Source organism: Rhamphochromis longiceps, linkage group LG4 (genome assembly GCF_057381845.1).
Source record: "Rhamphochromis longiceps isolate RC_006_pf linkage group LG4, R_longiceps_female_GT1.1, whole genome shotgun sequence".
In the NCBI taxonomy this organism is placed as follows: domain Eukaryota; kingdom Metazoa; phylum Chordata; class Actinopteri; order Cichliformes; family Cichlidae; genus Rhamphochromis; species Rhamphochromis longiceps.
In genome coordinates, this window is record NC_140560.1 from 30745242 (window position 1) to 30773240 (window position 27999).

General features: G+C 41.7%; 1 protein-coding gene across 1 annotated transcript; it reads left to right on the top strand.

The window, feature by feature from the left end:
* The first annotated feature begins 24 nt into the window (after positions 1 to 24).
* Positions 25 to 27995, top strand: aclya (ATP citrate lyase a). Its single transcript, XM_085404458.1, has 28 exons — positions 25 to 180; positions 2432 to 2592; positions 4828 to 4950; positions 12556 to 12618; positions 12747 to 12937; positions 15760 to 15839; positions 17090 to 17220; positions 18324 to 18442; positions 18965 to 19101; positions 19199 to 19260; positions 19356 to 19473; positions 19600 to 19754; positions 20401 to 20494; positions 22857 to 22998; positions 23143 to 23311; positions 23393 to 23497; positions 23594 to 23790; positions 23863 to 23944; positions 24032 to 24142; positions 24256 to 24383; positions 24479 to 24572; positions 24669 to 24823; positions 24913 to 25063; positions 25183 to 25326; positions 25525 to 25638; positions 26153 to 26235; positions 26443 to 26519; positions 26612 to 27995. The coding sequence occupies exons 2-28, from the start codon at positions 2434 to 2436 to the stop codon at positions 26704 to 26706; spliced, it is 3279 nt and encodes a 1092-aa protein (XP_085260584.1). The 5' UTR covers positions 25 to 180; positions 2432 to 2433; the 3' UTR covers positions 26707 to 27995.
* The last annotated feature ends 4 nt before the right edge of the window (positions 27996 to 27999 follow it).

Genomic DNA, 27999 nt, shown 5'->3' on the forward strand with positions numbered 1-27999 from the left:
GAAACATCAGCTAAGCCTGTCAGCAGATAGGCGATGGAGACAAAACTGACTGGGAACCTCGTTCTCCCGCACCAGTGGTCACCGCAGGCGGCAAGAGTGGAGCAACACTGCCGAGGAAATTCACCCATCAGACCATAACAAACTTATACAGCTGCTGACGACATAAAAACAAAAAACAAGGTAAAATACGCCACTTTGTTACTTAAAAACGCGTCTGTGGTTTTTCTTTCTAACTTCCTTTAACTATTTGTCTATTGTTTTCTCTCTCTGTCTGATAAGAGAAGTTAAACTAGTCAGTCCGCAAACCACGTTTAACTTGTACTTTTCCTACATCCTGGTTTTTAGTAAGTTTGAGTAAGACTTTAGTGAGTAGTGATGTGGATGTTTGCCAGATAACTGCGAGGCTGTCTGACCGGTTTGTAAATGAATGAACCAGACTGACCAAATCCTTCCACTGAGGGATGTGTGACTCAATCAGTAACTCGGTCCTTTAACTGTGTCAGGAAGATTTTGTTGTAATAGTTAGTGGGGTTATAATGAAAGCTAAAAATTATACAATGACCTCCAATTTTGATATTGGATTGCATTCTTTTAAAACGGCTTTTTATTTTGCTTCAGTTCTCCCTTCCCCAGGCATCCATCACCCTTTGTTATTAATTTAGGTTATAGTGTGTAATCTGAACCAGTGTTTCTGTGGATCAGTGATATTTAACACCTTTGACAGGTCAGGTGCAACAGAGAAATGAGATGATGTATGTGACCCCCGATGAGCTTTGCTTGAACCACATTTGCTGGTCTGGACTCGGTGCTGTTGTGACTCAGAGACAGCAGTGATCAATAATGAGAAAGCTCCATGACAGTCCCATTAATCCGTTAAAGAAATAGCTGCCAGGTCCGCAGTGTAGCACGCAGAGAACTGCGAGCAGACGTCAGAGCTTTCAGCTTATTAAATCTCTTATAGCAACAGACTGAGCAGGTACTCCATCCCTGAAAGGTTACATGGAGAATCCAGAGCGTCATCAGTTTACCAACACACTGTTGGAGGGTCAACTACATCAGTCAGTGTATCAGAAGTGTATGACATAAACACAAGTGAAGGCATGCAGTTAAAATAACAATGCTTAAATAAAAAATTAAATTTAAAAAACTAAAAACTTCAATGATCTTAAAACAGATCAGATCTAATGGACACCAAGAAATGATGGTAAGAAGGCACATACGTAGATTTTCTCAGTAAAACTGAAATGTCTAACAAGTTCGAAATGGAAATGGTCAGAATTTCAGTAAGTTGAAGTTGAACCTAAAAAGAAAAAAAAGCTAAGATCTAATGCCGTGCTTCTGCAAGATGTTCTGCACAGTATGCAAAGAAAAATGCAAGTCTTCAGTGTGAGATTTTCTCCTGTTTAAAAATGAACAGCTGTCATCGGAGATGGGTTCGGTGATGCTGCAGAAGTACTAGTTTCCTTATATTTTTGCTGCTTCTACATTATTTCTCTCATTTTTAAGTCCTGAAGCTGTTCATGACTGTTCATATCAGCATATTTACTTTGCTGTGGTCTTGGTATTATGAAATCAGATGTGTCTGTGCATAATAGGCTGCTTATAAAACTCAAACACTGATGTCCTGTTTTGACCTCTGTTGACTCCAGTGGAGATGACCTCACTGAGTGAAACATGCGGCAAAAGTGTAAAGTTCACGCCCCACCCTTTAGCAGTAAAATTTTACAGATGTTATTACAGATGCCTGAATTTCTTACTTTACTTCCGTCACATTTTGTCAGTAAAGGAAAGCAGGTCCTGCATCCAAAGATTATTTCTTATCTTTGCTGCATATTTATTGTTTATAATCATCATATAATTCATCTTGCAACTGTAAATTTGTGAGGTGAGTTTATTTAGTCATTTCTCCTCCTGCTCTGCTGGAGCTTTTGTGTGGATCCGGTTGTTGAGCAAATAACTTAACTGCCCATGACTTCATTAGTGTGCAGATGAAACAAACCCATACTAATCACATTAGGGTTGGCTTTACTGTTCGTGTCCTGTCAGGTTGAAACAAACCTCATATGTGATTGTCCAGAAGGATAGAAGGCCTGATAGTGCCTCTAACCATGTTTCTTATTGCTTTACCGTTAAGTATGTCTGTTATTACTCACACTGAATATAAACCGCTGAGCTGTCTTTCAGTCATCTTGTTAGCAGACCATTTCTTGACAGTTCTGGGAGCACAGCAGTGCATTAGGGAACTCTTGCATAATTTTTTAGTTAAAAAAAAACAACCCCCCCCCCCCCCCAAAAAAAAAGCATGCTTCAATGTAACATCTTGTGCTTAGTTTTGTTTCTATCCACCACATGTTTGCTTTTCTGTATCAACCCTTACTTCTCATCTGCATATCTCCTCATACATCTCTCTCTGTTTGTCTCACCCGAGCAGTCATGTCAGCCAAAGCCATCTCTGAGCAGACGGGAAAGGAGTTCCTCTACAAGTACATCTGCACATCAGCGGCCATCCAGAACAGGTTCCGCTATGCAAACGTGACACCTGAGACCAACTTTGACCGACTGGCTCAGGAGCACCCATGGCTGCTCACAGAGGTGAGGCAGGAGAAACATTTAGGGCGGTAATATATGTGGATGGTGAAGTAATATTTTATTTAGCTGACTGAACAGTCATCTTGTTATGTCTCTAATTTATAGACCATTGATCTCCAAAGCACAGTCTCTTTTGCTTGTGGAAAAGGATATCCTCTTTATAGGCACGATTACTTAGGCTGGCAGCTGAGCGCTCTCTTGGTGCTTGTTAGCTGAAATCACAGACAGAGGAGGAAACCATCAGTTCTGTTCCATACTTGGTGGAAATTGGGCAAAGTAAAAGCACAAGAAAAAAAGAAGACGTAGAAAAAATTCATATTTGCACCACCAGAAGCCAAATGTTGAGCTGGGTTTTGCATTTTTGCACAGGTTCTCCAGGCTTCCAGTTTGCTCTTCTGTTACGTACATAGACAGCTATCATATCAGTTGATTTAATTACTCTGTTGCTCATCTTGCTCGATGAAATGTCATTCTCTGTTTGCCTCCCTCTCTGCTGATGGATTTTATCTGGAAGGTATTAGGAGGATGCTTAGGGCAGATCCACAGTGATGTGTCCTGCTGCAGAATTGATTCAGAAATTGCATTAACGTTCACCCTCAGCCCTCTCCTCATTTGCTCACTGGCAAGCACCCAGATAGTAATGGCTCCATTGTCATAAGTCATTCTTTTCATCTGAAGTAAGAGGAACTGGGTGATGCCAGTAGGGGTTTTATGTAATTTTTCAATTGCATCGTATGGGATGGTTGGTAGATGAGAGATAATTTCTCAAATACATGGCACCTCATCGTTCAGGTACTAAATACTTGGGATTTCCAGAGCAGTAAGGAATTGTTTAGCAATCCTATAAAAAACATACCTGCAGTCTTGTGGTCTGAAATAAAATGAACTGAGGAAAACAGTGTGTGTTTTATCACTGCAACATGAATATGTCGGCCCCTATCCATGCCTTTTCCATTCATTAATTCACTTTGAAACATTTGGCTTACACTGAAAGCAGAATTCATTCAGGACTGCAAATAACAGCCCCAGATTTGACCATTACTCTGCCAATTAATGCAGTGATTATGCATTCTACTGTTTAATAGATGTAGAAAGCATCATAAAATTCATGATTCATAAATTATAATTCCCAGAAGGCAAAGATTACATCTTTCTTTTTCTTTTTCTTTTTTTCTTTTTCTTTTTTTTTTTGGAAGATTGATAAAAGTTAAAATTGCACTGAATAAACTTGAGATGGCATAAAGATAGGCGACATCAGACTCAGTCAGATTCAGACATCAGACTCCATCCTGTTTTTGCACACCTGCCACCACACAAGGTGCTTAGCTCGATAAGTGCAGACTTCCAAACCTCCTGTTATTAAAATCAACACAAAACCTGCGCCGGCAGGTTCGTGGCATGGGTGTTGAGCAGCTCCCCTAGGTAATGGGTATGTGGCTCAGTACTTTTACTATATACTTTATAATGAAATAGTTGCACTGAAGCTGGAAATTTCAAAAGGATTGATTAAGAATCACACACACACACAATGCACCCGACCCCTATGGCGCCTCCTGCGGGTGGTGGGCCTGCGGGAGGATGGGCCCATGTCTCCTCTTCGGGCTGTGCCCGGCCAGGCCCCATGGACTAAGGCCCGGCCACCAGACGCTCGCCCTCGGGCACCCTCCCCGGGCCTGGCTCCAGGGCGGGGCCCCGGTGACCCTATCCCGGGCAGGGTAAACTGTTCCCTCGGTGTCCTTTTCATAAGGGTCTTATTATTCGCTCTTTGTCTGGTCCCTCACCCAGGGCCAATTTGCCATGGGAGACCCTACCAGGGGGCAAAAGCCCCCAGACAACATAGCCCCTGGGATCCCTGGGACACACAAACCCCTCCACCACGATAAGGTGGCGATTCAAGGTGCCCCCGCGACCCGACCCCGGACAAAGCGGATGACGATGGATGGATGATTAAGAATCAGATTTTGGTTTTTTTTTTTGGGGTCATTTTTACCATTGCACTGGTGTCAAATCTCATATTTATGCTGTTAAAATGCATTAAGTGTTACCTCTAGAAACCTCTCCAGCTTTAATATTTTAAATTTGCTCCTTTAAAGTAATATTTACATACTAGTGTAAAAGCAGAATGACTACAGATTAAATTAGAACATTTACTTTAGACTTAGCTTTTCAAACTGAAAAGGTCAATTTGATGAATTCATTCAAAGTTTGCTGATAATATTTTTTCCCTTCCTCCTTCAGAGACTGGTGGTGAAGCCGGACCAGCTCATCAAGAGACGAGGCAAGCTGGGTCTGGTTGGCGTCAACCTGGACCTAAATGGCGTCAAAGAGTGGCTCAAACCCCGCCTTATGAAAGAAACCACAGTACGTCATCCACCCTCTGCCTCTCTGCTGTCTCTCAGGCAACTCCCTCCACCCACCCTTCTGCTTGAGAGCGTGCATTTTGCTGAACCGTCCTCCAGTCAATATTATCCCAGTGTTTTTCTTTTCCCCTTTTTTTCCCTTCTTCTTTCCCCTTTCTCTTACCCTCCTTCCCAGTTTTCCTTGCATGTGCCTGGTTTATGTTTATTCCTCCCCTGATGCACGTTTGCCTAAACAGCTGCCCAGTTTGTTATTGACTTCATTGCTAGCCTGCTGGTATTAAATCAATCCAGTCAGCTGAGGCAAGTGCTGCCACTGAAGAAACACTCACTCCATCAACATAGCACTGAGACGCCGCTTTGCCTCATAAACCCAGAAGTGAGTTACGGAGAGACTGGGTTGGTTCATAAAGCACTGAAGAAGAGTGTGTGTAGCACTGAAACTGCATATCTTCTTGCAAATTAGGTGACAGTGTCAGCAGTGCTACTGGCTGTAAATACGAATAAATGCAGCAGTAGTAATATACCTGCACTGGTTTTTTGCCAGCCCCCCCAACAATAAAGGTTGTTTCCTTAACAAGAGCATCCGAGGACACGCACCCTAACGTTCACATAGAAAGGCGCACACCCCTAACTGTACCTCTATAGTTTCCACCTTTTTCTTTACAACCTGCTCTTTATCTCTGCATGTCAGAGGTCAACTGAAACCAAATCCACCTATATAAAATCACCCCATCAGACACACGGTATTTTCCTCAGCACTTCACAACTGCCGCAAGGTATATCATTTTAATTTTTTTTTTTTCGGACCCCAGACACAGCGGTGTGAGGTAGTTAGCACACAATTTGGCTATGTAGAAAACATCGTTTGTTTGGAATCAGCCGAGAGGTAGAATTACTATATATTACTACTTGCAGCCACTGCTGCTCTGTTGATGGTCTGTGCAGTGTTTCAGTTTGCTGGGCCATGTCATCTTTATTGTCCTCTCCCGAGGAGAAGTGTAATTCAGTAGAGTAATCATTTTAACTGGATGAAGTAATTTTGCAGATAAATTACCTTCACTAGTACAAACATGTATATTTTATTCATATGTCATTTACTTCTTTTGCCCTCAAAATGCACACAGTGAATGCATATTATTAAAATACTGGCACTGACCAGTGCTACCCCTCAGCATCCTACTGTAGAAACAGCTATAGCATCGATTTCAGAATCCTACGTCTCCTTGTTATTACATTAACGCATTCACAACGTTTTAGCAAACCTGACCTTTGACCTCTGCTCTTTAGTTCAAGGTCACTTAGATTCCAACTTGTCTGAGATTTTTAGTGGATAAATCTATGGTATCAATTTGAAGCTCCCATGTCATTTCGTTGTTTGTTATCACATCCACAGACTTAGACATCTACGCTGTCCGCCCTCCCGCGGACATTTTAACATTAACTCTTCTGATCTCATATTTTCTGATGCTTGTCTTCCTCTCTGACTCTATTTCAATGAAAAAGTAAGTGGTGCTGTTTACAGGAACAACACCCATACTAGATTAACTTCCTCAACATCACTTCTAAATAAATATATCCTGTCACTTCCTTTATGATGCTCACACTTTGCTTGCCCACACGTCTTCAGTTTTTTCAGTTAGTATTTAATGTTTTGTGGGGTAATAGTGACATAAGTGGTTAGGTTGAAAAATTCAGGTACAATATGACATTCTATAAAGGCATTGCTTTCTATTTTTCTTTATCAGCCTGTTTCATATTTGCCACTTTATTTATCTGAGTATAAGCTACTGTGAGTTTTTCAATCATTTTCACTACTGTCATCAATCTTTTCTTTTTATTTCTCCCCTTGAAAATGGCAGCTTTCACCCTTATTATATGTATTTTTTTTTCTTTCCTCCACGGCTGGTTGCTCTCAGCCGGTCCCTGGTTGCGTTGCGCCTGTTGGCCTTTAACAGAAGAACAGTGACAGCTTTTACTGAATGAGCTGTGGCTGTGTTAGCACTCTATGCCTGCAGTTCTACATGAGAGCATTTCCTTTTTTGTCATTTAAAATGTCAGTTCCTTCATTCACAGTGCTATTTCTGCACTTTATCATTTTTAATTTCATGTACATATATGTCTGCTTCTCCCACAGTAAATTTATCTTTAAATTGGAATTAGGCAGTAATGAAACATCTGTTGTTTTCCATAATAGATAGATATAGACCATGCTATAATGTGTTTTAACCCATGTGAGCTGCTCCCACACAATAATTATATATATATATATATATATATATATATATATATATATATATAAAAAGATAAGATAAGATAACCTTTATTAGTCCCACACGTGGGAAATTTGTTTTGTCACAGCAGGAAGTGGACAGTGCAAAAGTTATGACGCAAAAATTAGAATACAATAAGAATAAATACAGTACACAGCTGTACAGAATAGAATAAAATAATATACTATATACAGTAGAATAAAATAGAATAAAAATATACAATAAGATAAAAATAGAATACGAATGCTATATACAACTGAGTAAAAATACAACGATGCCAGAAAAGATTATTGCACTTAGTGTTATTGCACATGTGTGGATGTGTGTGTTTGTTCAGTTAAAGTCTTTGTTGTGGAGTCTGACAGCAGTGGGGAGGAAAGACCTGCGAAATCTCTCCGTCCCACACCGTGGGTGCCGCAGTCTCCCACTGAAGGAGCTGCTCAGTGCTGTCACAGTCTGCTGCATGGGGTGGGAGACGTTGTCCAACAGGGATGACAGCTTAGCCGCCGTTCTCCTGTCACTCACCACCTCCACTGGGTCCAGAGGGCATCCTAGAACAGAGCTGGCCCTTCGGATCACCCTGTTCAGTCTCTTCCTGTCCCCAGCAGAGATGCTGCCGCCCCAGCAGACCACACCATAAAAGATAGCAGAAGCCACCACAGAGTCATAGAAGGTCTTCAGGAGTGGGCCCTCCACCCCAAACGACCTGAGTCTCCGCAGCAGGTACAGCCTGCTCTGCCCTTTCCTGTAGAGGGTGTCTGAGTTATGAGTCCAGTCCAGTCTGTTGTTCAGATGAACACCAAGGTACCTGTAGCTGTCCACAGCCTCAATGTCCATACCCTGGATGTTCAGTGGTTGCAGTGGAGAATGCTTGTGCCTGCGGAAGTCTACCACCAGCTCCTTGGTTTTACTGGCGTTGATCTGGAGGTAGTTCAGCTGGCACCAGTCCACAAAGTCTTGAGTCAGTCCTCTGTACTCCTTGTCGTCCCCATCAGTGATGAGGCCGACTATTGCAGAGTCATCAGAGAACTTCTGCAGGAAGCACTGGGTGGAATTGTGGGAGAAGTCTGCAGTGTAGATGGTGAAGAGGAACGGAGCCAGAACCGTTCCCTGTGGGGCCCCCGTACTGCAGACGACCCTGTCCGACACACAGCCCTGAGTCCTCACATACTGTGGTCGGTCGGTGAGGTAGTCCAAAATCCAGGTAGTGAGGTGATGGTCCACTCCAGAGTTCTCCAGCTTGTCCTTCAGAACCGAGGGAAGAATAGTGTTGAAGGCACTGGAGAAATCAAAGAACATGATTCTCACAGTGCTTCCAGCGGTCTCCAGGTGAGCGAGGGAACGATGTAGGAGGTGAATGACGGCATCATCCGGGCCAATGCCAGGCTGGTAGGCAAACTGAAGTGGGTCCAGTGATGAGCTTGTTAGGCGCCGAAGCTGAGCCAGGACCAACCGCTCCAGGGTCTTCATCAGGTGGGATGTCAGAGCCACCGGCCTGTAGCTGTTGAGGTCCTTGGGGCGTGAAGTCTTTGGCACTGGTACAACACAGGAGGTTTTCCAGAGCTGTGGGACTCTTCCCAACCTCAGGCTCAGGTTGAAGAGGTGCTCCATCACCCCACACAGTTGGTCCGCGCAGGACCTGACGACCCTCGAGCTGATGCCATCTGGGCCCGCTGCCTTCTTGCCATTAATCCTCCTCAGTTCCCTCCTAACCTGGGTGGTTGAGAGAGACAGGCTGGAGCCTTGTGTTGAGTGTGTATTGGATGCTGTTGTTGGGGGTGGGGGGGAGTGAGCAGGGTGAATAGAGGAGGTGTGAAGTGTCTGAGGTGGAACAGCAGCAGTGGGGGTGGGTGAGTCTGCAGCCGATGTTGTAGACTGTCTCATGGTTGAATCAAATCTGTTGAAGAAATGATTCAGTTCATTTGCCCATCTCACATCCCTCCCAGGCAGAGAGTTCTGCTGTTTGTGGCCTGAGATGGTTCTGAGGCCTCTCCAGACTTCACCAACGTTGTTTTGCTGAAGCTGGTTCTCCATCTTCTGCCTGTAGCTGTCCTTCCCATTCCTTATCAGTCCCCTCAACTCTCTCTGCACCCTTTTCAACTCCTCTTTGTCTTTGGATTTGAAGGCCCTCCTCTTCTGCTTGAGGACAGCTTTAATTTCTGGGGTAATCCAAGGTTTGTTGTTGGAGAAACACCGTACAGTCCTGGTAGGTACGGTGTTATTCACACAGAAATTAATATAGTCAGTAATGCATGTAGTAAGGCTGTCGATGTCCTCTCCATGGTCGTCACAGATCACCTCCCACACAGTCGACTCAAAACAGTCCTTAAGAGCCTCCTCGCTCTCCTCTGACCATCTCTGCACTGTGCGGGTGGCTGGTGGCACCCTGCGCACTAAGGGCTCATACACAGGGACAAGGTGCACCAGGTTGTGGTCAGATTTGCCCAGTGGAGGGAGAGGTGATGAACTGTATGCCTCTTCAGCATTGGCATACAGTAAGTCCAGTGTTTTATTGTCTCTGGTTGAGCAGGTCACATACTGGGTGAAGGTGGGCAGTGTGGAGTCCAAAGAGGCATGATTGAAGTCCCCTGATATTATGAGAAGGGCTCTCGGAGATTGTGTTTGCAGTCTGCTGACCACTGAGTGGAGAGTGTCACAGGCTGCATCCGCGTTGGCCGAGGGGGGGGGGGACATACGCTGTTATTGCGATAACATGCGAGAATTCCCGGGGCAGATAGTACGGACGCATGCTAACGGCTAACAGCTCAATGTCTCTGCTGCAGAGTTGTTCTTTCACAGTGATGTGCCCAGGGTTACACCATCTGTCGTTCACAAAAACTGCCAGTCCCCCTCCTTTCCTCTTACCGCTCTCTCTCGTCCTGTCCGCTCGCAGCATCTGAAATCCCGGTAGTGTCACGCTTGTGTCCGGAGTTAGCGGTGTTAGCCACGACTCCGTTAGCATCATGATGCTACATTGCCGGTACTCCCTCTGTGACCAGGTTAGCGACGTGAGCTCATCCATCTTATTGGGCAAAGATCTTACGTTTCCAATGATTACAGAAGGAAGAGATGGTCGATAACGTCTCCTTCTCGGGCGACGGCGCTCCTTCCCAGCACGACACCCCCGTCTTTTCCTCATCAGCTCGCTGGGAATGTCGGGTCTGTCCGCCGGCAGTACCGCTGCGGGACGCAGCGCTAACAGCTGATCCTTACTGTAAACAAAGGATCCCTGCTCTGGGTCCCCAGACACGCGTGAAAAAAGTAGAAATAAACTAAGAAAAACGACCAGAACTAGCACAAAACGGTAGAACATGGTTGCAGAGTCTAATTACTGATACGATAGTTATAAAAAATTACGAGAAGAAAAGATAAGAAAGAAAGAAACTCAGATTGAGCAGAGCTGCTGTAACAGGCTGCCGCACACGGGGGGCGCCGGAAGATGTATGTGTGTGTGTATATATATATATATATATATATATATATATATATATATATATATATATATATATATATATATATATATATGTGTATATATATATATATATATACACATATATATATATATATGTGTATATATATATATGTGTATATATATATATGTGTATATATATATATACATACATACATACATACATACATACATACATACAGTGGGGCAAAAAAGTATTTAGTCAGCCACCGATTGTGCAAGTTCCCCCACTTAAAATGATGACAGAGGTCAGTAATTTGCACCAGAGGTACACTTCAACTGTGAGAGACAGAATGTGAAAAAAAAATCCATGAATCCACATGGTAGGATTTGTAAAGAATTTATTCATAAATCAGGGTGGAAAATAAGTATTTGGTCAATAACAAAAATACAACTCAATACTTTGTAACATAACCTTTGTTGGCAATAACAGAGGTCAAACGTTTACTATAGGTCTTTACCAGGTTTGCACACACAGTAGCTGGTATTTTGGCCCATTCCTCCATGCAGATCTTCTCGAGAGCAGTGATGTTTTGGGGCTGTCGCCGAGCAACACGGACTTTCAACTCCCGCCACAGATTTTCTATGGGGTTGAGGTCTGGAGACTGGCTAGGCCACTCCAGGACTTTCAAATGCTTCTTACGGAGCCACTCCTTTGTTGCCCGGGCGGTGTGTTTTGGATCATTGTCATGTTGGAAGACCCAGCCTCGTTTCATCTTCAAAGTTCTCACTGATGGAAGGAGGTTTTGGCTCAAAATCTCACGATACATGGCCCCATTCATTCTGTCCTTAACACGGATCAGTCGTCCTGTCCCCTTGGCAGAAAAACAGCCCCATAGCATGATGTTTCCACCTCCATGCTTCACAGTAGGTATGGTGTTCTTGGGATGCAACTCAGTATTCTTCTTCCTCCAAACACGACGAGTTGAGTTTATACCAAAAAGTTCTACTTTGGTTTCATCTGACCACATGACATTCTCCCAGTCCTCTGCTGTATCATCCATGTGCTCTCTGGCAAACTTCAGACGGGCCTGGACATACACTGGCTTCAGCAGCGGAACACGTCTGGCACTGCGGGATTTGATTCCCTGCCGTTGTAGTGTGTTACTGATGGTGACCTTTGTTACTTTGGTCCCAGCTCTCTGCAGGTCATTCACCAGGTCCCCCCGTGTGGTTCTGGGATCTTTGCTCACCGTTCTCATGATCATTTTGACCCCACGGAATGAGATCTTGCGTGGAGCCCCAGATCGAGGGAGACTATCAGTGGTCTTGTATGTCTTCCATTTTCTGATGATTGCTCCCACAGTTGATTTTTTCACACCAAGCTGCTTGCCTATTGTAGATTCACTCTTCCCAGTCTGGTGCAGGTCTACAATACTTTTCCTGGTGTCCTTCGAAAGCTCTTTGGTCTTGGCCATGGCGGAGTTTGGAGTCTGACTGTTTGAGGCTGTGGACGGGTGTCTTTTATACAGATGATGAGTTCAAACAGGTGCCATTCATACAGGTAACGAGTGGGGGACAGAAACGCTTCTTACAGAAGACGTTACAGGTCTGTGAGAGCCAGAGATTTTCCTTGTTTGAGGTGACCAAATACTTATTTTCCACCCTAATTTACGAATAAATTCTTTACAAATCCTACCATGTGTATTCATGGATTTTTTTTTCACATTCTGTCTCTCACAGTTGAAGTGTACCTCTGGTGCAAATTACTGACCTCTGTCATCATTTTAAGTGGGGGAACTTGCACAATCGGTGGCTGACTAAATACTTTTTTGCCCCACTGTATATATATATAATTATTTTTTATTTATTTATTTTTTTAATTGGTGCTCCCTAAGAAGATTATTATTGTGTTAATGACTTGCAGGTGGGAAAAGCCAAGGGTGTTCTCAAAAACTTCCTCATTGAGCCATTTGTCCCACATAAGCAGGTAAAATAAATTCCTACCTTCTTTATATCTTAGCCTATTCATATCGTATTACTACAGATGCTAAATCAAATATTTAAAGTATTCAAGAAATATAATGGACAGATTTGTAAACTTTATCCATTGGTCAGGAGGAAGAATTCTATGTGTGCATATACGCCACTCGAGAAGGGGACTATGTGCTGTTTCACCACGAGGGCGGGGTGGATGTAGGAGACGTCGACGCCAAGGCACAGAAGCTACTAATTAAGGTGGATGAAAAGATCAGTGAAGACCTGGTGAAGAAAGGCCTGCTGACTCATGTCCCCAATGACAAGAAAGTGTAAGTGGGATAGAAATGGTAAAGGGAGTGCATGTGCAGAATCTTGATGTGTGCAGGGTAGACAAAGACTGGGAGTGGACACAGTATGTACAGTTTATGAAAATGAGCATGAAACTCAGCATTAGTTAGAATTTGCATTTTTTTTTGCATATTACAGACTAGACTGGGGTTTCTGTTATTGTGTACTCTGTCAGTTTCTGCATATTTAGCCTTTAAGGAAGACTAAATATGTTCTCTTGCAGGAGTAATATTGTATATTGCCTTTACACAGTCTCATCCTCACAGAATAAGCAGCATCTTTGTGAAACCTGTTTAAAAACTAATACACCTTTTACATGATTAAATTGTTTTTTACAGGAAGCCTTTACCTTATTTCGTAGTAAGTCCCCACAAAACAGTATGTGCACTTAAACAAGAGAACAATTAAACATTTATAGACCTTCTCATATTAAAAAAGACAACATTACTGAATAAAAACATTGCAAAATAATATTTTATTAACAATTTTATGTTCATTAATACACCCTGTCACCCAAACATTGATGTATTCATCACTAAACTGCTAAAAATAGAAGGAACTACTGACCAACAGGGAGGAGCAGCAAATAAATTAAGCTGGAGAGAGCACTTTAATATTGGCAGTAAATGTGGGGGGAGCAGTACACGGGCAGAGGGTTTCCATTTGCCCATTAGACAAATGACAAACTCCCTCCTTGGCTTTGCCTTTCTTCGATCAGCCTCCACCTCCCAGCCTTTTTTTTTTCTTTTTTTAAACGCTACAGCCACATTCAGAACACGTCCACTTATTTTGATGGGAAGGATACAGTGGCTGACCCTCCGCCAAACCCTCTTATCCATCTCTTCAGCATTGCTCTTGTGATGGCAGATTCTGGCCGTCTCACTGTCTTGGCTGACATTGAAGAAGCCATCCCAGAAATCACTCTGCCAGCCCCAGCTCACCTCCTCACCCCCACAAACACTTTTTTTCCTCACACTCTGGACTCAAAACAAAACCTGCATTTAGCTAGCAGACATGAGAAGCTGAGTCACTTGGGGTTTCGGTCATTCTTTTCCCCCCACGGGCCACTCGACGACCTGACAAAAGGCTGATACGGGTACAGAGGCTCAGAGCTGCCTGCAGAACTGACAGACAGGAGAGGAGAGCAAAGCACTGCCTCCCCTACAGCAACCTCTCACTTCTCTGTTTTGACATGTGATGGAGAAGGCAAATTAGATTGTTTGCATGCAGCTCCTGTTGTGTATATTTATAGCATTATTGTTAATATGCAGAGGATAATTTGTTTTGCAGATTAAAGATAAAAATAGTTAGATTCAATTCAAGAAATTGAATACAGACCATAGAAACTGTGCTTTGCATGTGAATGTTTTGCAATTTTTACATTTTTTTGTCATGGAGATTTTGATATTCAAAAAGAGATGGATTCACAAAGATGAGTCCTTTTGCAAAGTTTTCATTGCTGTGTGTCATAAGCATACTAAAGGGACTCATGGGAATCAGAGTCTACCTAGGCAAAGATCATAGACTGTACTGTGTATAACAGATGGGCCCAGTCTCATTTTCTCCCTCACATCTGCCATCTTTTATGATTTGCCACAGGTGGATCTGACTGAAATAACATGAATGACCCATGCATCTGTATCACAAGCATGGAGACAGAGCACAGGAGGGAAAAACAGCTGGCTTCACAATATGCAACCCAGCTCTAGAACTCTGTTTCACTATTGATTCACAAGCTTGTGACCACAAATAAATTTCACTATCAAAGGATAATTTTAGCACCCTATTCCTAATTATATTTTGCTATCAAGATGATCTAATTAGTTAAGAATTTTTTTAAACATAATAAAATCACCACATAAATAGATCATACAGTCATCCATGATGCAAATTCTATACCTTTAAAATGCAATGTGTAAAAACTAAGTATAATTAATGTCAGTATAAAGGAGTTTTCCTTTTCTGTTTTATCCTGTTTGTGATTTTGCAAAAAGCACAGCTGTTTGCTTCCTCAGCTTACTTCTGTTGGTTGTGACTTCCACCACACTGCACCTTCATGCAATACAAAGTCCATGGGAAGGGCAGTGCAGTGTTTTCTCCTCTCTTTTTGAATCGCTAATAATTAATTGCCCTCTTTTTCTCTATCCTGCTTGACTGTCTCGTTTATTATAAGTAGGACTATGATTTACAAGATGAACATCTTGCAGATTAGATTAAATGAGGTTTCGAGCACTTCCCCATTTGTTTCAGATTTTACACCTGGCAGCCTGTGTCTGTCATTTAATTATACTGTCTGTGGCAAAGGGTAAAGTCATGCACTCATATTTATACTTTGTAGTCCTTCCTTATCTAAACATTCTGTGGCTTGTATCAGTCATGCTTCATAGAATAGATTTATAAGACATGAGTCACCACTAACATAATAATAATAATAATAAAACCTTATTATACTGGGGGAAACAAGGCGTCAGTGACAACTCTAGGGAATTTTTCTTCATAATAAATTGGCTGTAGTGTATTTAGTTGGCAACTTTTTTTCTTCAAAGCTAGTCTTTCAAGCTATTACACTCAAGTAAGTGACTAAGAGCTTGAGCTAGCCCAAGATTTGTAGCCAGCAATTTGTTTTATATCAGTGGATTTTTCATGTATTTAATTTTCCCCCCCTATTTCTAATGTGATTGTCTTGTATTATGCATCACGGCATCCAGACATCTCCATTTAATTCAGGCACTGCTGCAACCAATCCAAAAATCAGGCTTTTATACACTGAACTTATTGTTTCTCTCTCTCTCTTTTTCTGCAGCATCTTGGCCAGTTTCATTGTTGGACTTTTCAACCTGTATGAAGACCTGTTCTTCACATATCTGGAGATCAACCCTCTGGGTAGGGTTTTTTTTTTCTTTGATTTTCTCAAGTCCACAATAACATCTCAAACTATATCTGAACAGGCTACTGTTATAGCATCTACACTTTATTCTTGCACCAGCTTATTAATATGTTATCAGGTTGTAAAATTGGAAAGGGGACATCAAAAGGAAATTAGAGAGGAAAGCATCACAAAAAAATCATCATGAAACACACATTTTTGACACAGAGGGGGGAAAAACATTAAATAATACATGCACTTTCTGTTTGATGAAGGCAACATGTGTTTGCAAAGATGTAATTAGTAACCAGTACATGCCCTCTGGTAGTTTTTCCTGTTGATGTGGTGTAAGTTAAAGGATGTATAATCACTGTTTTTTTTAAAATGTGGGTTTTATTATATCCAGAAAAGACAAATTATATGGAAAAATGCTCTATCATGAAAACAGGCTATTTTTAGACATAGGTGAGCCCACAAAAGATGTCAGATGAACAAATCTTGAAAATAATACTTAACGAAAGAAGACCTTAATCAAACAGACCTAACCAAATTCAGTTCAACTCAGTTTTATTTAAGTAACCCCAAATCACAACAACAGCGTCTTATGGCACTTTACATGGTAAGGTAAAGACCCTACAATAATGCAGGGAAAACCCCAACAATCAGATACCCCCTATGAGCAAACACTTGGCAACAGTGGGAAGGAAAAAAAACCCCTTTTAAAAGACAGAACCAAGCTCAGGGAGGGGGAACTAGCCACCATGACTAGCAGTGGAAACCACAGGGACTAAAAAGTAAATTTAATGTAAAGAAACCACATTCCCTTAATGCGGTCTCAGCAGATGGTTACGTTCAATTGGTTGGCATTTAAAACACCTTCACCCTTAGCCTCCTCCTTTGTTCAAAATAAGGCGGAGTGCATCAACAGACAAGTAACACAAGAAAACCGAGGAAATAAATAATTAATGTATCTTATATAAATCAATGACAAAACAATATAAACCAAATGTGGGTGCCATCATTTAGAATACAGTGTAGTGTCTTAATGTGTATTAAAGCACATTAATCATACTTAATTAAATCAAACTAATCATTTGCTATACAGCTTCAATGACTGCATGTCACAATAATGTGGGAATGTAAGAACTTAAATCTGTATCTGATTTATATGATTGTGGTGTGTGTTTAATTACAAGATTATTTCTAGTTTATACTAGCATGCTGGAGTATACGTTTTAACATTACATCTTGACATCTCCCCTTTTAGTGGTCACAAAAGATGGAGTTTATGTGCTGGACATGGCCGCTAAGATCGACGCAACAGCTGATTACATCTGCAAGGCCAAGTGGGGAGATGTGGAGTTTCCTCCACCGTTCGGCAGGGAGGCTTATCCCGAGGTGAGGGGAGGTCTAGAGGGACAGAGGTAGAGATGCATCAGACTTATAATTGTGACCTCTTGAGACTGTTTCTTATTATTGCTCATTAGCTTTTTATCAGAGGTACAGTAGAACATCCATCACCTTCATCATTTCATAAATTGTGCCTTCCCAAACTAAAATAATGGCACTGTTTCAGTTAATTAAAATGTCCTAGACCTCTTGTGATGGCCTTCCTCAGTACTTTAAAGGTAAGAAGAAGGGGATAGTGTTAACTGCGATGGATCCTGTAAACCTGTTTTTAACCTGAAGAATAAATTGTATTTTTTTTTAAATGGGTTTAAACAGGTTAGCTCCTGTATAATTATTTAGAAACAGTGGTATCGTCAAACATATTCACACGTAAAAATACTGTAGGTCTCACTTTGGAGAGGAAACGTGTCTCCAGAAAAGATTGCCTGGGCTGCAACATGTGCATAACGATTTGGAGAAAATAAATAAATTTACCCCATAGATGCATGAAATGTTCTGCTTTATTTGTTGTGGGAGCTATATTTATAATAAATGAAAGACCTATAACATGAAAGATTGTTTCAATAATTAGAAGATGAATAAGACTGATTATTGTACTTTTGAATGACACTGACAGAACTTAATATTTAATGTAGTTAAATATTAACTCGTAAGCTTGTAAATGGAAAAGGGCTGGGTTTTTTCTTTTTCATTTGTTTACAGGATGGTTGTTTTTTTGTCTGTTTTTGGGTGAAACATGTGGGAGCTGGTTTGAGACAGACTGTCTGTCTGTGTAGCAGACGGCCCGATCTAATTGGGCTGCTGCGAGTCGAAGTGGAGATGAGGGACAGCAGGTGCCTTTGATTGGGAGCTTTTTTTACTCTCAGCCACCAGCTGTGGACCTGACTGTCACAAACAACCACTGATGTGCATCACATCCTCTGTCGCTGTCAATATCTATACAGTATTTCTAATTAATGGCCCCTTTAATGTTACAGGGCAGGCAAAGGACAAATTACAACTATGTAGTGAGATGCTTGTAAAAGGTCCGTCTCTGATTAAGGCAATATTTAACAGTGCCCGTACTTCTTTTCTTCCTTTTCCTTTTGTAGGAGGCCTATATTGCAGACCTTGATGCCAAGAGTGGAGCCAGCCTCAAACTCACTCTCCTTAATCCTCGAGGCAGAATCTGGACCATGGTGGCAGGCGGCGGTGCCTCAGTGGTGTACAGGTACTCAGTCATAGTGCTAACATACACACTAGAATCCATGGCTCTCAAGACTAAACAATCTCTAGTATTGATCACCATTAAATTCATTCCTCTGTGCATAATTGGGTTTAGTATTAGGGGAGAATGCCAGAGATGCAGTAGGGATACTGATAGTGCAGCAGTTTAGACTCTGCCCATTCAGCTGCCAGCTAAATTGGATTCCTAGATGTTGCTGTTTTACTGAGAGTCTGGAAGAAAGAGCGGTGCCTCACTTGCTCTGCCGTCTGTCGGGGGTGTAGAGTGGGACTTGCAGACCCATCAGGCGTGACTAATTATTTCCCCTGTGCACTGTTAAGTTGTATCTGTTTACAGTGCAGTATTAAATGAATAAAGGGGATGTGTTCTGGAGGTCTGTTTTTCCTGAAGTTGTGTTTATTGTTGCAGCTGAAAATGCCCCATATAAGAAAAACAGAGCTGTGGTTGCTTTTGTTGATCTGTTTCTTCTCTCTATTCTATCTCTTTACTAATATGAAACACCCTCAGTGACACAATCTGTGATCTTGGTGGGGTTAACGAGCTGGCCAATTATGGAGAGTATTCTGGAGCACCGAGTGAACAGCAGACCTATGATTATGCCAAGACCATCCTATCTTTGATGACGAGAGAAAAGCACTCTGATGGTGGGAATTGTGTAAACTTTCTTACTTACTTTCTTTCTTTTTTATTATTAACAATATTATTTCTATATGAAATTATTTCCATATTAATGTGTTCCAGGGAAGGTTTTGATCATCGGAGGAAGCATTGCAAACTTCACAAATGTTGCAGCAACATTTAAGGTACAGTGTGCATTTTGTTTGCATGGTGTTAATATATCAATATTTCTTATTTAATGTCATGTGTTAATTGAGCATCTCTGTCATTTTGGACAAAGGGAATTGTTCGGGCTATCAGAGATTATCAGGAGCCACTGAAGGAGCATGAGGTCACTATTTTTGTGCGGCGTGGAGGCCCCAACTACCAGGAAGGTCTAAGAGTGATGGGAGAAGTTGGTATGTTTTTCCTGATATGTTATAAATTTAGGCTTCATATTGTAATCTATCAATGTAGTCTTGAGACTAAGCACCTGCCAGCTGTTACACACCACAGTTAATTCGACTCTGGACCTTTCTCCACAGGAAAGACCACTGGCATCCCAATTCATGTCTTTGGCACAGAAACCCACATGACTGCCATTGTTGGCATGGCCCTGGGCCACAGGCCAATTGCCAACTTGCCTCCTATTGCTGCCCACACTGCCAACTTCCTCCTCAACTCCAACAGCAGCACATCGGTATGACGCGCACTGGCCTGATAAACCATCGAGATATTCTTGCAATTCACTGTGAAGTGTATTTACATCAGTCAGTTCCCTCAAATGTAGGTTGCATGCCACAGCCTCTGTTTCAGTCACTATTATCTTGTCCTCATAGTGAACCAGATTACACAGTTCCCTGCAATGCTCTTATATAAAGAGCATTGCAGGGATCTGTGGGCTGCTTTAGTCGTGAGTCTGCAGTTGGAAGTGCAAGGTTGTAGCGCGCCGCTCGAGGCATCCATTAAAAATGTGCAGTGCAAGATTTCAGCAAAGGAAGTGCGTGTGTGTGCATGCCTGTTTGTCTTTGCTTCAGATGTGCGCTACAACAGAAGAACAAAGTGAAATGAAATATGAATTGTCCTACTGGGAATTGGTGTGAATAAATGTGGAGTACTAGGAAACTGGGGTCATCAACAAAAACTATTTTTAATAGATTTCCAGGACACATGCACATCAAGTGCACGTGATCTCAACTTATCCAGCGGCTCTACCATTTATCACAGCTATCACAGCTAAAGCTGTCCCAACTAGGCTGTCCTTACTGAGAAACGGTTTTTTTTTTTTAGATATGCGAGGGGAAAAAAAGTTACTTTTTTCTTCTTCTTTTTTTAATACTTTCTAGACGCCAGCGTCCAGCAGGACTGCTTCCTTCTCTGAAAACAAAGGCAAAGTTGAGAGTTCACCAGCAAAGAAGCCTAAAACTGGAGCCCCCGTTGGTGAGAAACACCCCGACCATGAGACTACACAATAAATGCCAAAACCTTTCTGTTTGTCATACTTGCATCCATAGCTGGACTGGCCATCGGGCATACCGGGCATTTGCCCGGTGGGCCGCTGGCGATTTTTTGTTTTTATGGGCCGATCGATTTTTTTTTTTTTTTTTTTTGGAAGGGTATAAATAATGAAAGGTGTTGGATTGGCCAGTTGGTCATGATCGACTCTGGGCTGGACCAATTACAGCCGAGGAGGTCGGATGCACCCTCCCCCTTGTTTAGCAATCTTATAGACGAACTAAAGAAAATGGAGAACAAAAAAAGGAAAGAAGGTGCAGAAAAAATTAGGGCCAAAAAGAAACGAGCCCTTCAGGCAGACGCTGCCAAATGTGTAAAAATAACTGAATTGTTTGGCGGTAGCTATGGCATAGCTTCCACAGATTTAGCAACATCAGCAAGTGGTGGAGGCCAGCAGGTGGATAAGGGAAAGGGGAGGCAAGAGGAGGAGAGACCGAGGCGGCCGCCGGTCATAGTGGCAGAGGAACTGAACTTCAGGCAAGAAGTTATGACCTGCTGTCTGTGTCAGATATAAACCAAGTTTAGTTGTAGTTTGTTTTCGTTGTGCTGACTTTTTACAGGCGCTTAGAATAACTGGTACTGCGTACTAGCTAGCATGATGGAGTTTATATACTGCTGGGCGGGTGCTATGAAGTTACTGATAGTAAATTTTATTTTATGCTTCAGGTTAGTTTCTCAAACTCCTCAAAATCTTAACAAATTGTGCCAATCCTTACATGTTGCACCAGGCTGATTTATCATCTAAAGTGGAGAAGTCTGTGACAGAGGAGACAGAAGAGCAGCAGAGAGAGATGGAGAGATGACTTCATGTCATCCATGAGGGATGCATTTGACATATGTTTCACATATTATAGCCCAACAAGTTACTCATAGCAATTTAAATACCAGCAATCAGTTTTTGGCAGACAATCACTTTTTGGCACAACACCGGCTATTGCAGTTAATAATACAACAGCTTCTTGCCATTTTTTGTGTTTCTTTTTATTGCTGTGTAACTGAGCTCAATTGAAAGCCTGCATGCGCTAGTACCTCTTGCCACAAGTTCCCAGAATCCTTTGCGGTTTTACCCCTGAATGACGTCACATTTTTGGTGGGCCGGTCTCTAGTCAAAATGCCCGGGCCGATTTTTTGTCCCAGTCCAGCCCTGCTTGCATCCATCACTGGATAGTAGGTAGAGGCGTTGTATGTCTGCACAGTTCACTATCCGGTTGTTCAGTGATGACGCGACGAATCCTACTTCCGGGTCTAAAGTAGTCTGCGTTTAATATGGCTTTTGTGTTGTTAACATGCTTAATGTTATGTATTTTCTTCTATTTGATCTCAAAAAGCTCCTAAAACAGTCAGTGATCACTGTTGACCTCCCTCGGCTTTTATTACCGCTAATCATTTATTTAAGCTCAGTTTTTAAAACCTTAGGATGTAACTACAGCCCAGCCCATGCAGCAGTATATGAATGACTGACCTCGTATTGTGGATGGATTATCGCAGTTGTTCTCCTGGCTGAAGTTTGGTCCTTTTACAGCATCCTGCCATGCGATTACATTTGTTCCTGACCACCGAGAACACTCACGTTAACTTTTATCGAGTGGAAAAAAGTTAGCTTGTTTATATTATGCTAACATAGCTGTGTCGCTAGCGGTCACGTAGCACATCATTATATAGCAGCTAGCCCAACTTCAGTAACCCTACAAACGTCACTGCTGTTTAGTTTTCTGTCTTCATTTATGCTGGAAGTGATAACAGAGCTGTACGTTTTAATTTGTTTCCAAAACCCCGCAGTCAGGACATGCTATATTGTATTTAGATAGAAGCTAGCGAGCTAACTCCCTGCTAACTTCTAACTCCGTTAAATGTCATAAATTCCGTTTTCATGGATGCCTGGATGTTAAACTCAATTGTTACACCTGGTAGAGCAGAACGCTGATCATTTTATTAAGGATGAAAGACTTTAGACAGTTTTTCAACTCTCAGTAATGCCATAGTGATCGTTTGATATATGGACCTGCAGCGGAGTTTAGACCCAGACACTGCTAGTGACGTCAGACTGAACAACCGGATAGGTATTATAGCGCCCTCTGTGGTCAGCAATAGGTTTCTGCAAAAACTATTTCCATGCTTCCACTTTCAAATTTCATTTTCATATTTTCCAAACTCTGGGAGAAAATGGAGGTTACAGTGTTTTAATACAAGGACTCACATATCGATTTTCTTTTTTTTTTTATGTCCAATTTTATTTAAACACTGCTAACAGTGCCACCAGTATCTAAGAGTTTTCCTTTCTCTGTAGGAAAGGCAACTACCCTCTTCACTAAACACACAAAGTCGATAGTGTGGGGCATGCAGACTCGTGCAGTACAGGGCATGCTGGACTTTGACTATATCTGCTCCAGAGCTGAGCCATCTGTCACAGCTATGGTCTACCCATTCACGTATGTATGCTGCGCCTGTCCTCTTTAGCTTGTGTCTGCTCTCAGTGTAATGCCCGTTTGCTGTAATATAACTGTAAGAACCTCTGAGAGTACTGTACTGTTTTTACTGTTTCTTATATGCGTTTCTTGTTGGCTGCCTTCCAGTGGAGACCACAAACAGAAGTTCTACTGGGGACATAAAGAGATCCTCCTCCCTGTGTATAAGAACATGAGCGATGCCATGAAGAAGCATCCAGATGTAGATGTGCTCATCAACTTTGCCTCTTTGCGCTCAGCCTTTGATAGCACCATAGAGACCATGCAGTACCCACAGGTACCCAGCTGCAGCATCTGTGGCCTATAAAAACTTTAATAAGGGCTTCACAGTTAAGCATTTCTCTTTGTTTGTCTTCAGATTCGCACCATTGCCATCATTGCTGAGGGAATCCCTGAAGCCCACACTAGGAAGCTTATCAAGACAGCAGATGAGAAGGGTGTCACAATCATTGGACCAGCAACTGTTAGTTTTTCTTCACCTCTAATGAGAATTTACCAGATCTTTCTGTTTTGTTGTTGTTTAATTTAAGTAAACCACCTTTTGTTTTGTTTTGTCTAGGTTGGAGGAATCAAGCCAGGCTGTTTCAAGATCGGGAACACGGGAGGCATGCTGGATAACATCCTCGCCTCCAAGCTGTATCGCCCAGGAAGCGTGGCCTATGTGTCCCGATCAGGCGGCATGTCCAATGAACTTAACAATATAATCTCCCGCACCACTGATGGTGTATTTGAAGGTGTGGCCATCGGTGGGGATAGGTACGTATGTGCTTTTTGGCTCTGGATTTAAATGTGGTGTGAGCTGGGACATAATTCATAATTCTTCTTCAGATACCCAGCCTCTGTGTTTACGGACCATGTGCTGCGCTACCAAGACACTCCTGGAGTAAAGATGATTGTCGTACTGGGAGAGGTGAGGAGTAAATGATCACACACTGGTGCTCGGAGCTTTAAACTGTTGTTGGCTGCTAATTTTTGACTGTCTGTGCCCTTGTAACAGATTGGTGGCACAGAAGAATACAAGATCTGCCAAGCTATCAAACAGGGCAGAATCACAAAGCCAGTTGTGTGCTGGTGTATTGGCACCTGTGCCACTATGTTCTCCTCAGAGGTAAGAGGGCAGATTTAGTGTTTGATGCATATTAAACAGATGAGTAATGAGACATTCCAGAAATTAATTGTCGCTTTAATTGTGTTCTTCAATGTGTTACACAATGTGTTCAGGTTCAGTTTGGCCACGCAGGAGCTTGTGCCAACCAGGCCTCTGAGACAGCAGTAGCTAAGAACAAAGCTCTGAAGGAAGCTGGTGCATTTGTCCCTAAAAGCTTTGATGAGCTTGGGGATATCATCAAGTCAGTGCATGTTCATGAGGGGGAGGGTTAATATTCTTATGCAGCGATTCTTGATCTAAATGTAATTAATTTTTGTGTTATTTTTAATTTTGCAGCTCTGTATATGATGACCTTGTTGCGAAGGGAGTTATTCAGCCAGCTGAAGAGTTGCCTCCTCCCACTGTACCAATGGATTACTCGTGGGCAAGAGTGAGTATGCCAGAAAGAATAACTTTTTAAGAGCAGAGCTTTTAAAGGGTGTGATGGCAGTTGTTTTTCATTTTTCTCATTGTTTTTGCCTTTCAGGAGCTCGGTCTGATCCGTAAGCCAGCTTCTTTCATGACCAGTATCTGTGACGAGAGAGGTCAGGAGCTCATTTATGCTGGCATGCCCATCACTGAGGTCTTCAAGTCAGAAATAGGTCTCGGAGGCACTCTGGGGCTGCTTTGGTTCCAGAGGAGGTCAGGCTTGTAACTCAGCCATAAATAGCTCCGGAAAAATCTTTGAACTATGCAACCTTTTTATGATATTTCATCATCTTTGTATGCAGGTTGCCCAGGTATGCCTGCCAGTTCATCGAAATGTGTCTAATGGTGACTGCGGATCACGGCCCTGCTGTTTCTGGTGCACATAACACTATTGTATGTGCCCGAGCTGGCAAAGACCTCATCTCCAGCCTCACCTCAGGCCTTCTCACCATTGTAAGACACCCACACCTGTCTTTGATCTATTTACTTGATTTATATAGCTATAAAACTCAACCACCTAAATGTAATCTATGTCTTTCTTCCTGTAATGTTTTTTTTTTAATTTTTTTTAGGGTGACCGTTTTGGAGGCGCTTTGGATGCTGCAGCAAAGCAGTTCAGCAAAGCATTTGATAGCGGCATGCTGCCCATGGAATTTGTGAACAAGATGAAGAAGGATGGCAAGCTGATCATGGGCATTGGACACAGAGTCAAGTCGGTGAGTACCATGGCTACTTAGCGTGTGAGCATCTGATACAGCATCGTGTTATTCTGGCTAAACTAAGTATTTAAAAATACAATATAGATGTGCACCATATCTAATAATTCTTAGATCATGAGCTAATACTGATAGAGGAAGACAGCAATTTTGACTGGGGAGAAGAGATGTTGAAATTGAATTGTCTGTGCTTTTCAGATTAACAATCCAGACATGAGAGTCCAGATCTTAAAGGACTTTGTGAAGCAGCACTTTCCTTCCACACAGCTGCTGGACTATGCTCTGGAAGTAGAGAAAATCACCACCTCTAAGGTAAGCTTGGAATAGCTTTTGGAAAAAACTAATTTCTTACATTATAGGGGACTTATTCTAATTATTTCCAGCTCCAAATTGTTGGACTCTACCAAAGTAGCTTTGCATAATTCAGTTCAAAATAATCTTTATCATCCAGGGCCTTGGTGCTGCCAGTTCATCGTCTGTCTGAAACAAGTGATTTTAGCTTCTCTTCACTTTTAACGTCACAATCACTTTAAGCGGAGCTTCGTCTCATTGGCTGCCTCCATAATCAATGAAATTTGGGATATCACCTGTTTTTCACATCTGTATCCAGCAAAGAGCAGAAAAAACTGAAGCTGAATGTTTAGAGCCGTCTAAGCGTTTGGCTAACACAGATTATATTCTAACGTCATTATTTGAAACTCTTATCATGTTTAATATGAGTATTTCTTATTGTAATAATGTCTATATATAGAGGGAGAGAGGGAAATTAATGAAGGGTATGAAAAGTCCACTTGTAATGATTTTATGCTGTACTTGTGTTACCAAGAAACCCAACTTGATCCTGAATGTGGATGGCTTCATTGGTGTGGCTTTTGTGGATTTGCTCAGGACTTGTGGTGGATTTACACGGTGAGCCAGTTTCTCTTTAAAGTTTAAACCAGGTTTCTCTTAAGAATGGCACTTTAACTAGAATTAAGGGATAGCATAGTTTTTCTTCCAGGCTTTTTAATAAAAATGATTACTTAGGAAGATGTGCTGAAACTTGTTGGGATTATGTGACAGAAGCATGTCTATATTATTAAAAAGCCCCTTTCCCTGTCTACCACACATTCACAGGGATGAAGCAGATGAGTTTGTGGAAATTGGTGCTCTGAATGGCATCTTTGTCTTGGGTCGCAGTATGGGATTCATTGGTGAGTTATCTGCGTGCATGGCAATGTCTGCAAGACAGCAAACACTTCTACTTTGTATGATAACCAGTCTTTCTTTTATATATCTCCTTAAGGACACTACCTGGATCAGAAGAGGCTGAAACAGGGTCTGTATCGCCACCCTTGGGATGACATCTCCTATGTACTCCCAGAGCACATGTCTATGTAATCAGAGGGACTAAACCATATAGCAGCAGCAGCTGTTTGGTCCCTCACCCTGCCATTAGTACCCCTGCACATACTGTGACATCATCTCAAATCAGTGCCATAACATAGGGAAGATGTTACGATTAATATAGCTGTAAATGCCAAGTGGTGGAAAGAATTTAGTTCTGGAAACCTGTCAGCGCTGCTCACATGATTAATATATAACCTGCTAAACTGTGAACCTTCCATCTTAAAATTTGTTTTGGAGAGCAATCGGATGAGGTATACAGTGGAGGAAGTAAACAGAAAGTTACTGATGACTAGAGAAGTACTGTTGTTTACCCCCAAATAATACATCAATATATTAAAGTAGCATGTGTGTCTGTGCGACAGTGTTTCATGTTTCTGTGCTGCTCTCTTCACTGTGCCATTTACTACAAGAAGTGAACATGTAGTGCAATAATTCCTATATAATATCAGAACATACTGTACATCAGATCTGTATTTGTGTACATATGAATTAATACTTAACTAACCAAATGGTACAAGAATGTTATAATTTGCATTTTCTGTATTGCCTTTGACACAGTAGTAATGAGTGATGCTTGTAGTCTGCTTACTGTGGGTGATGGGACCATTTTTATGAGTCATACCTAGCAGGTACTGCCATTTGCAGTGTGCAGGAAATGTTCTCTCCCAGCTGGTACAATATGAGGGAGTATTTTTTGAAAGCATTAAAATGGTCAGATAATGTTATTAGTCATAAGAACAACAAATATGTAATTAGTGGGGGGTTATTTTTGTTTTTTTTTGTTTTTCCTCTTACCTTAAGAGGCTGCCATTGCATATGATAAATGAGACACAGTTAGTAACAAAAAGCTAAATTATTAATAAAAATATCTTTGAGCCAGCACAATTGGGGTTAAATAAAATGTATTATTTTTGTATAATTAATGAGGTATGGTTTTTATTCATTCTGATTTTTAATTCTTCTGAGTGCAGTTTTGAAGGTTGTTTCATGCCTGGTGTGAAAATCTTTTCAGAATGACTGAACTTCTTTAGAAAAAAAAAAAAACAAGGTCCAAAAGGGTATCTATATGTGGCAGGCATCGCCAGTGTTATCCATTATGCAGTTGTGGTTAAAAAGTGTATCAAATCTGTGAGAAACCAGAAACGTGTTTTCAGTGTCTTCATGTTTTATGTTTTTTATCTTTGAGTGTGAGCTAAGTGTTCCTGTGTACTGATTTGTTGTATGTTGATAACGGTATAATTAAGTACATTAAAATGTAATCATTAAAATGTATCAATGCATGTG

Excerpts from the sequence above, each read along its gene's own strand:
- aclya (XM_085404458.1), top strand. The coding sequence starts at position 2,434 with ATGTCAGCCAAAGCCATCTCTGAGCAGACGGGAAAGGAGTTCCTCTAC. Across the intron at positions 12,938-15,759 it reads GTCCCCAATGACAAGAAAGT|CATCTTGGCCAGTTTCATTG; the intron begins GTAAGTGGGATA and ends CTTTTTCTGCAG. Across the intron at positions 24,573-24,668 it reads TGGATTACTCGTGGGCAAGA|GAGCTCGGTCTGATCCGTAA; the intron begins GTGAGTATGCCA and ends TTTGCCTTTCAG.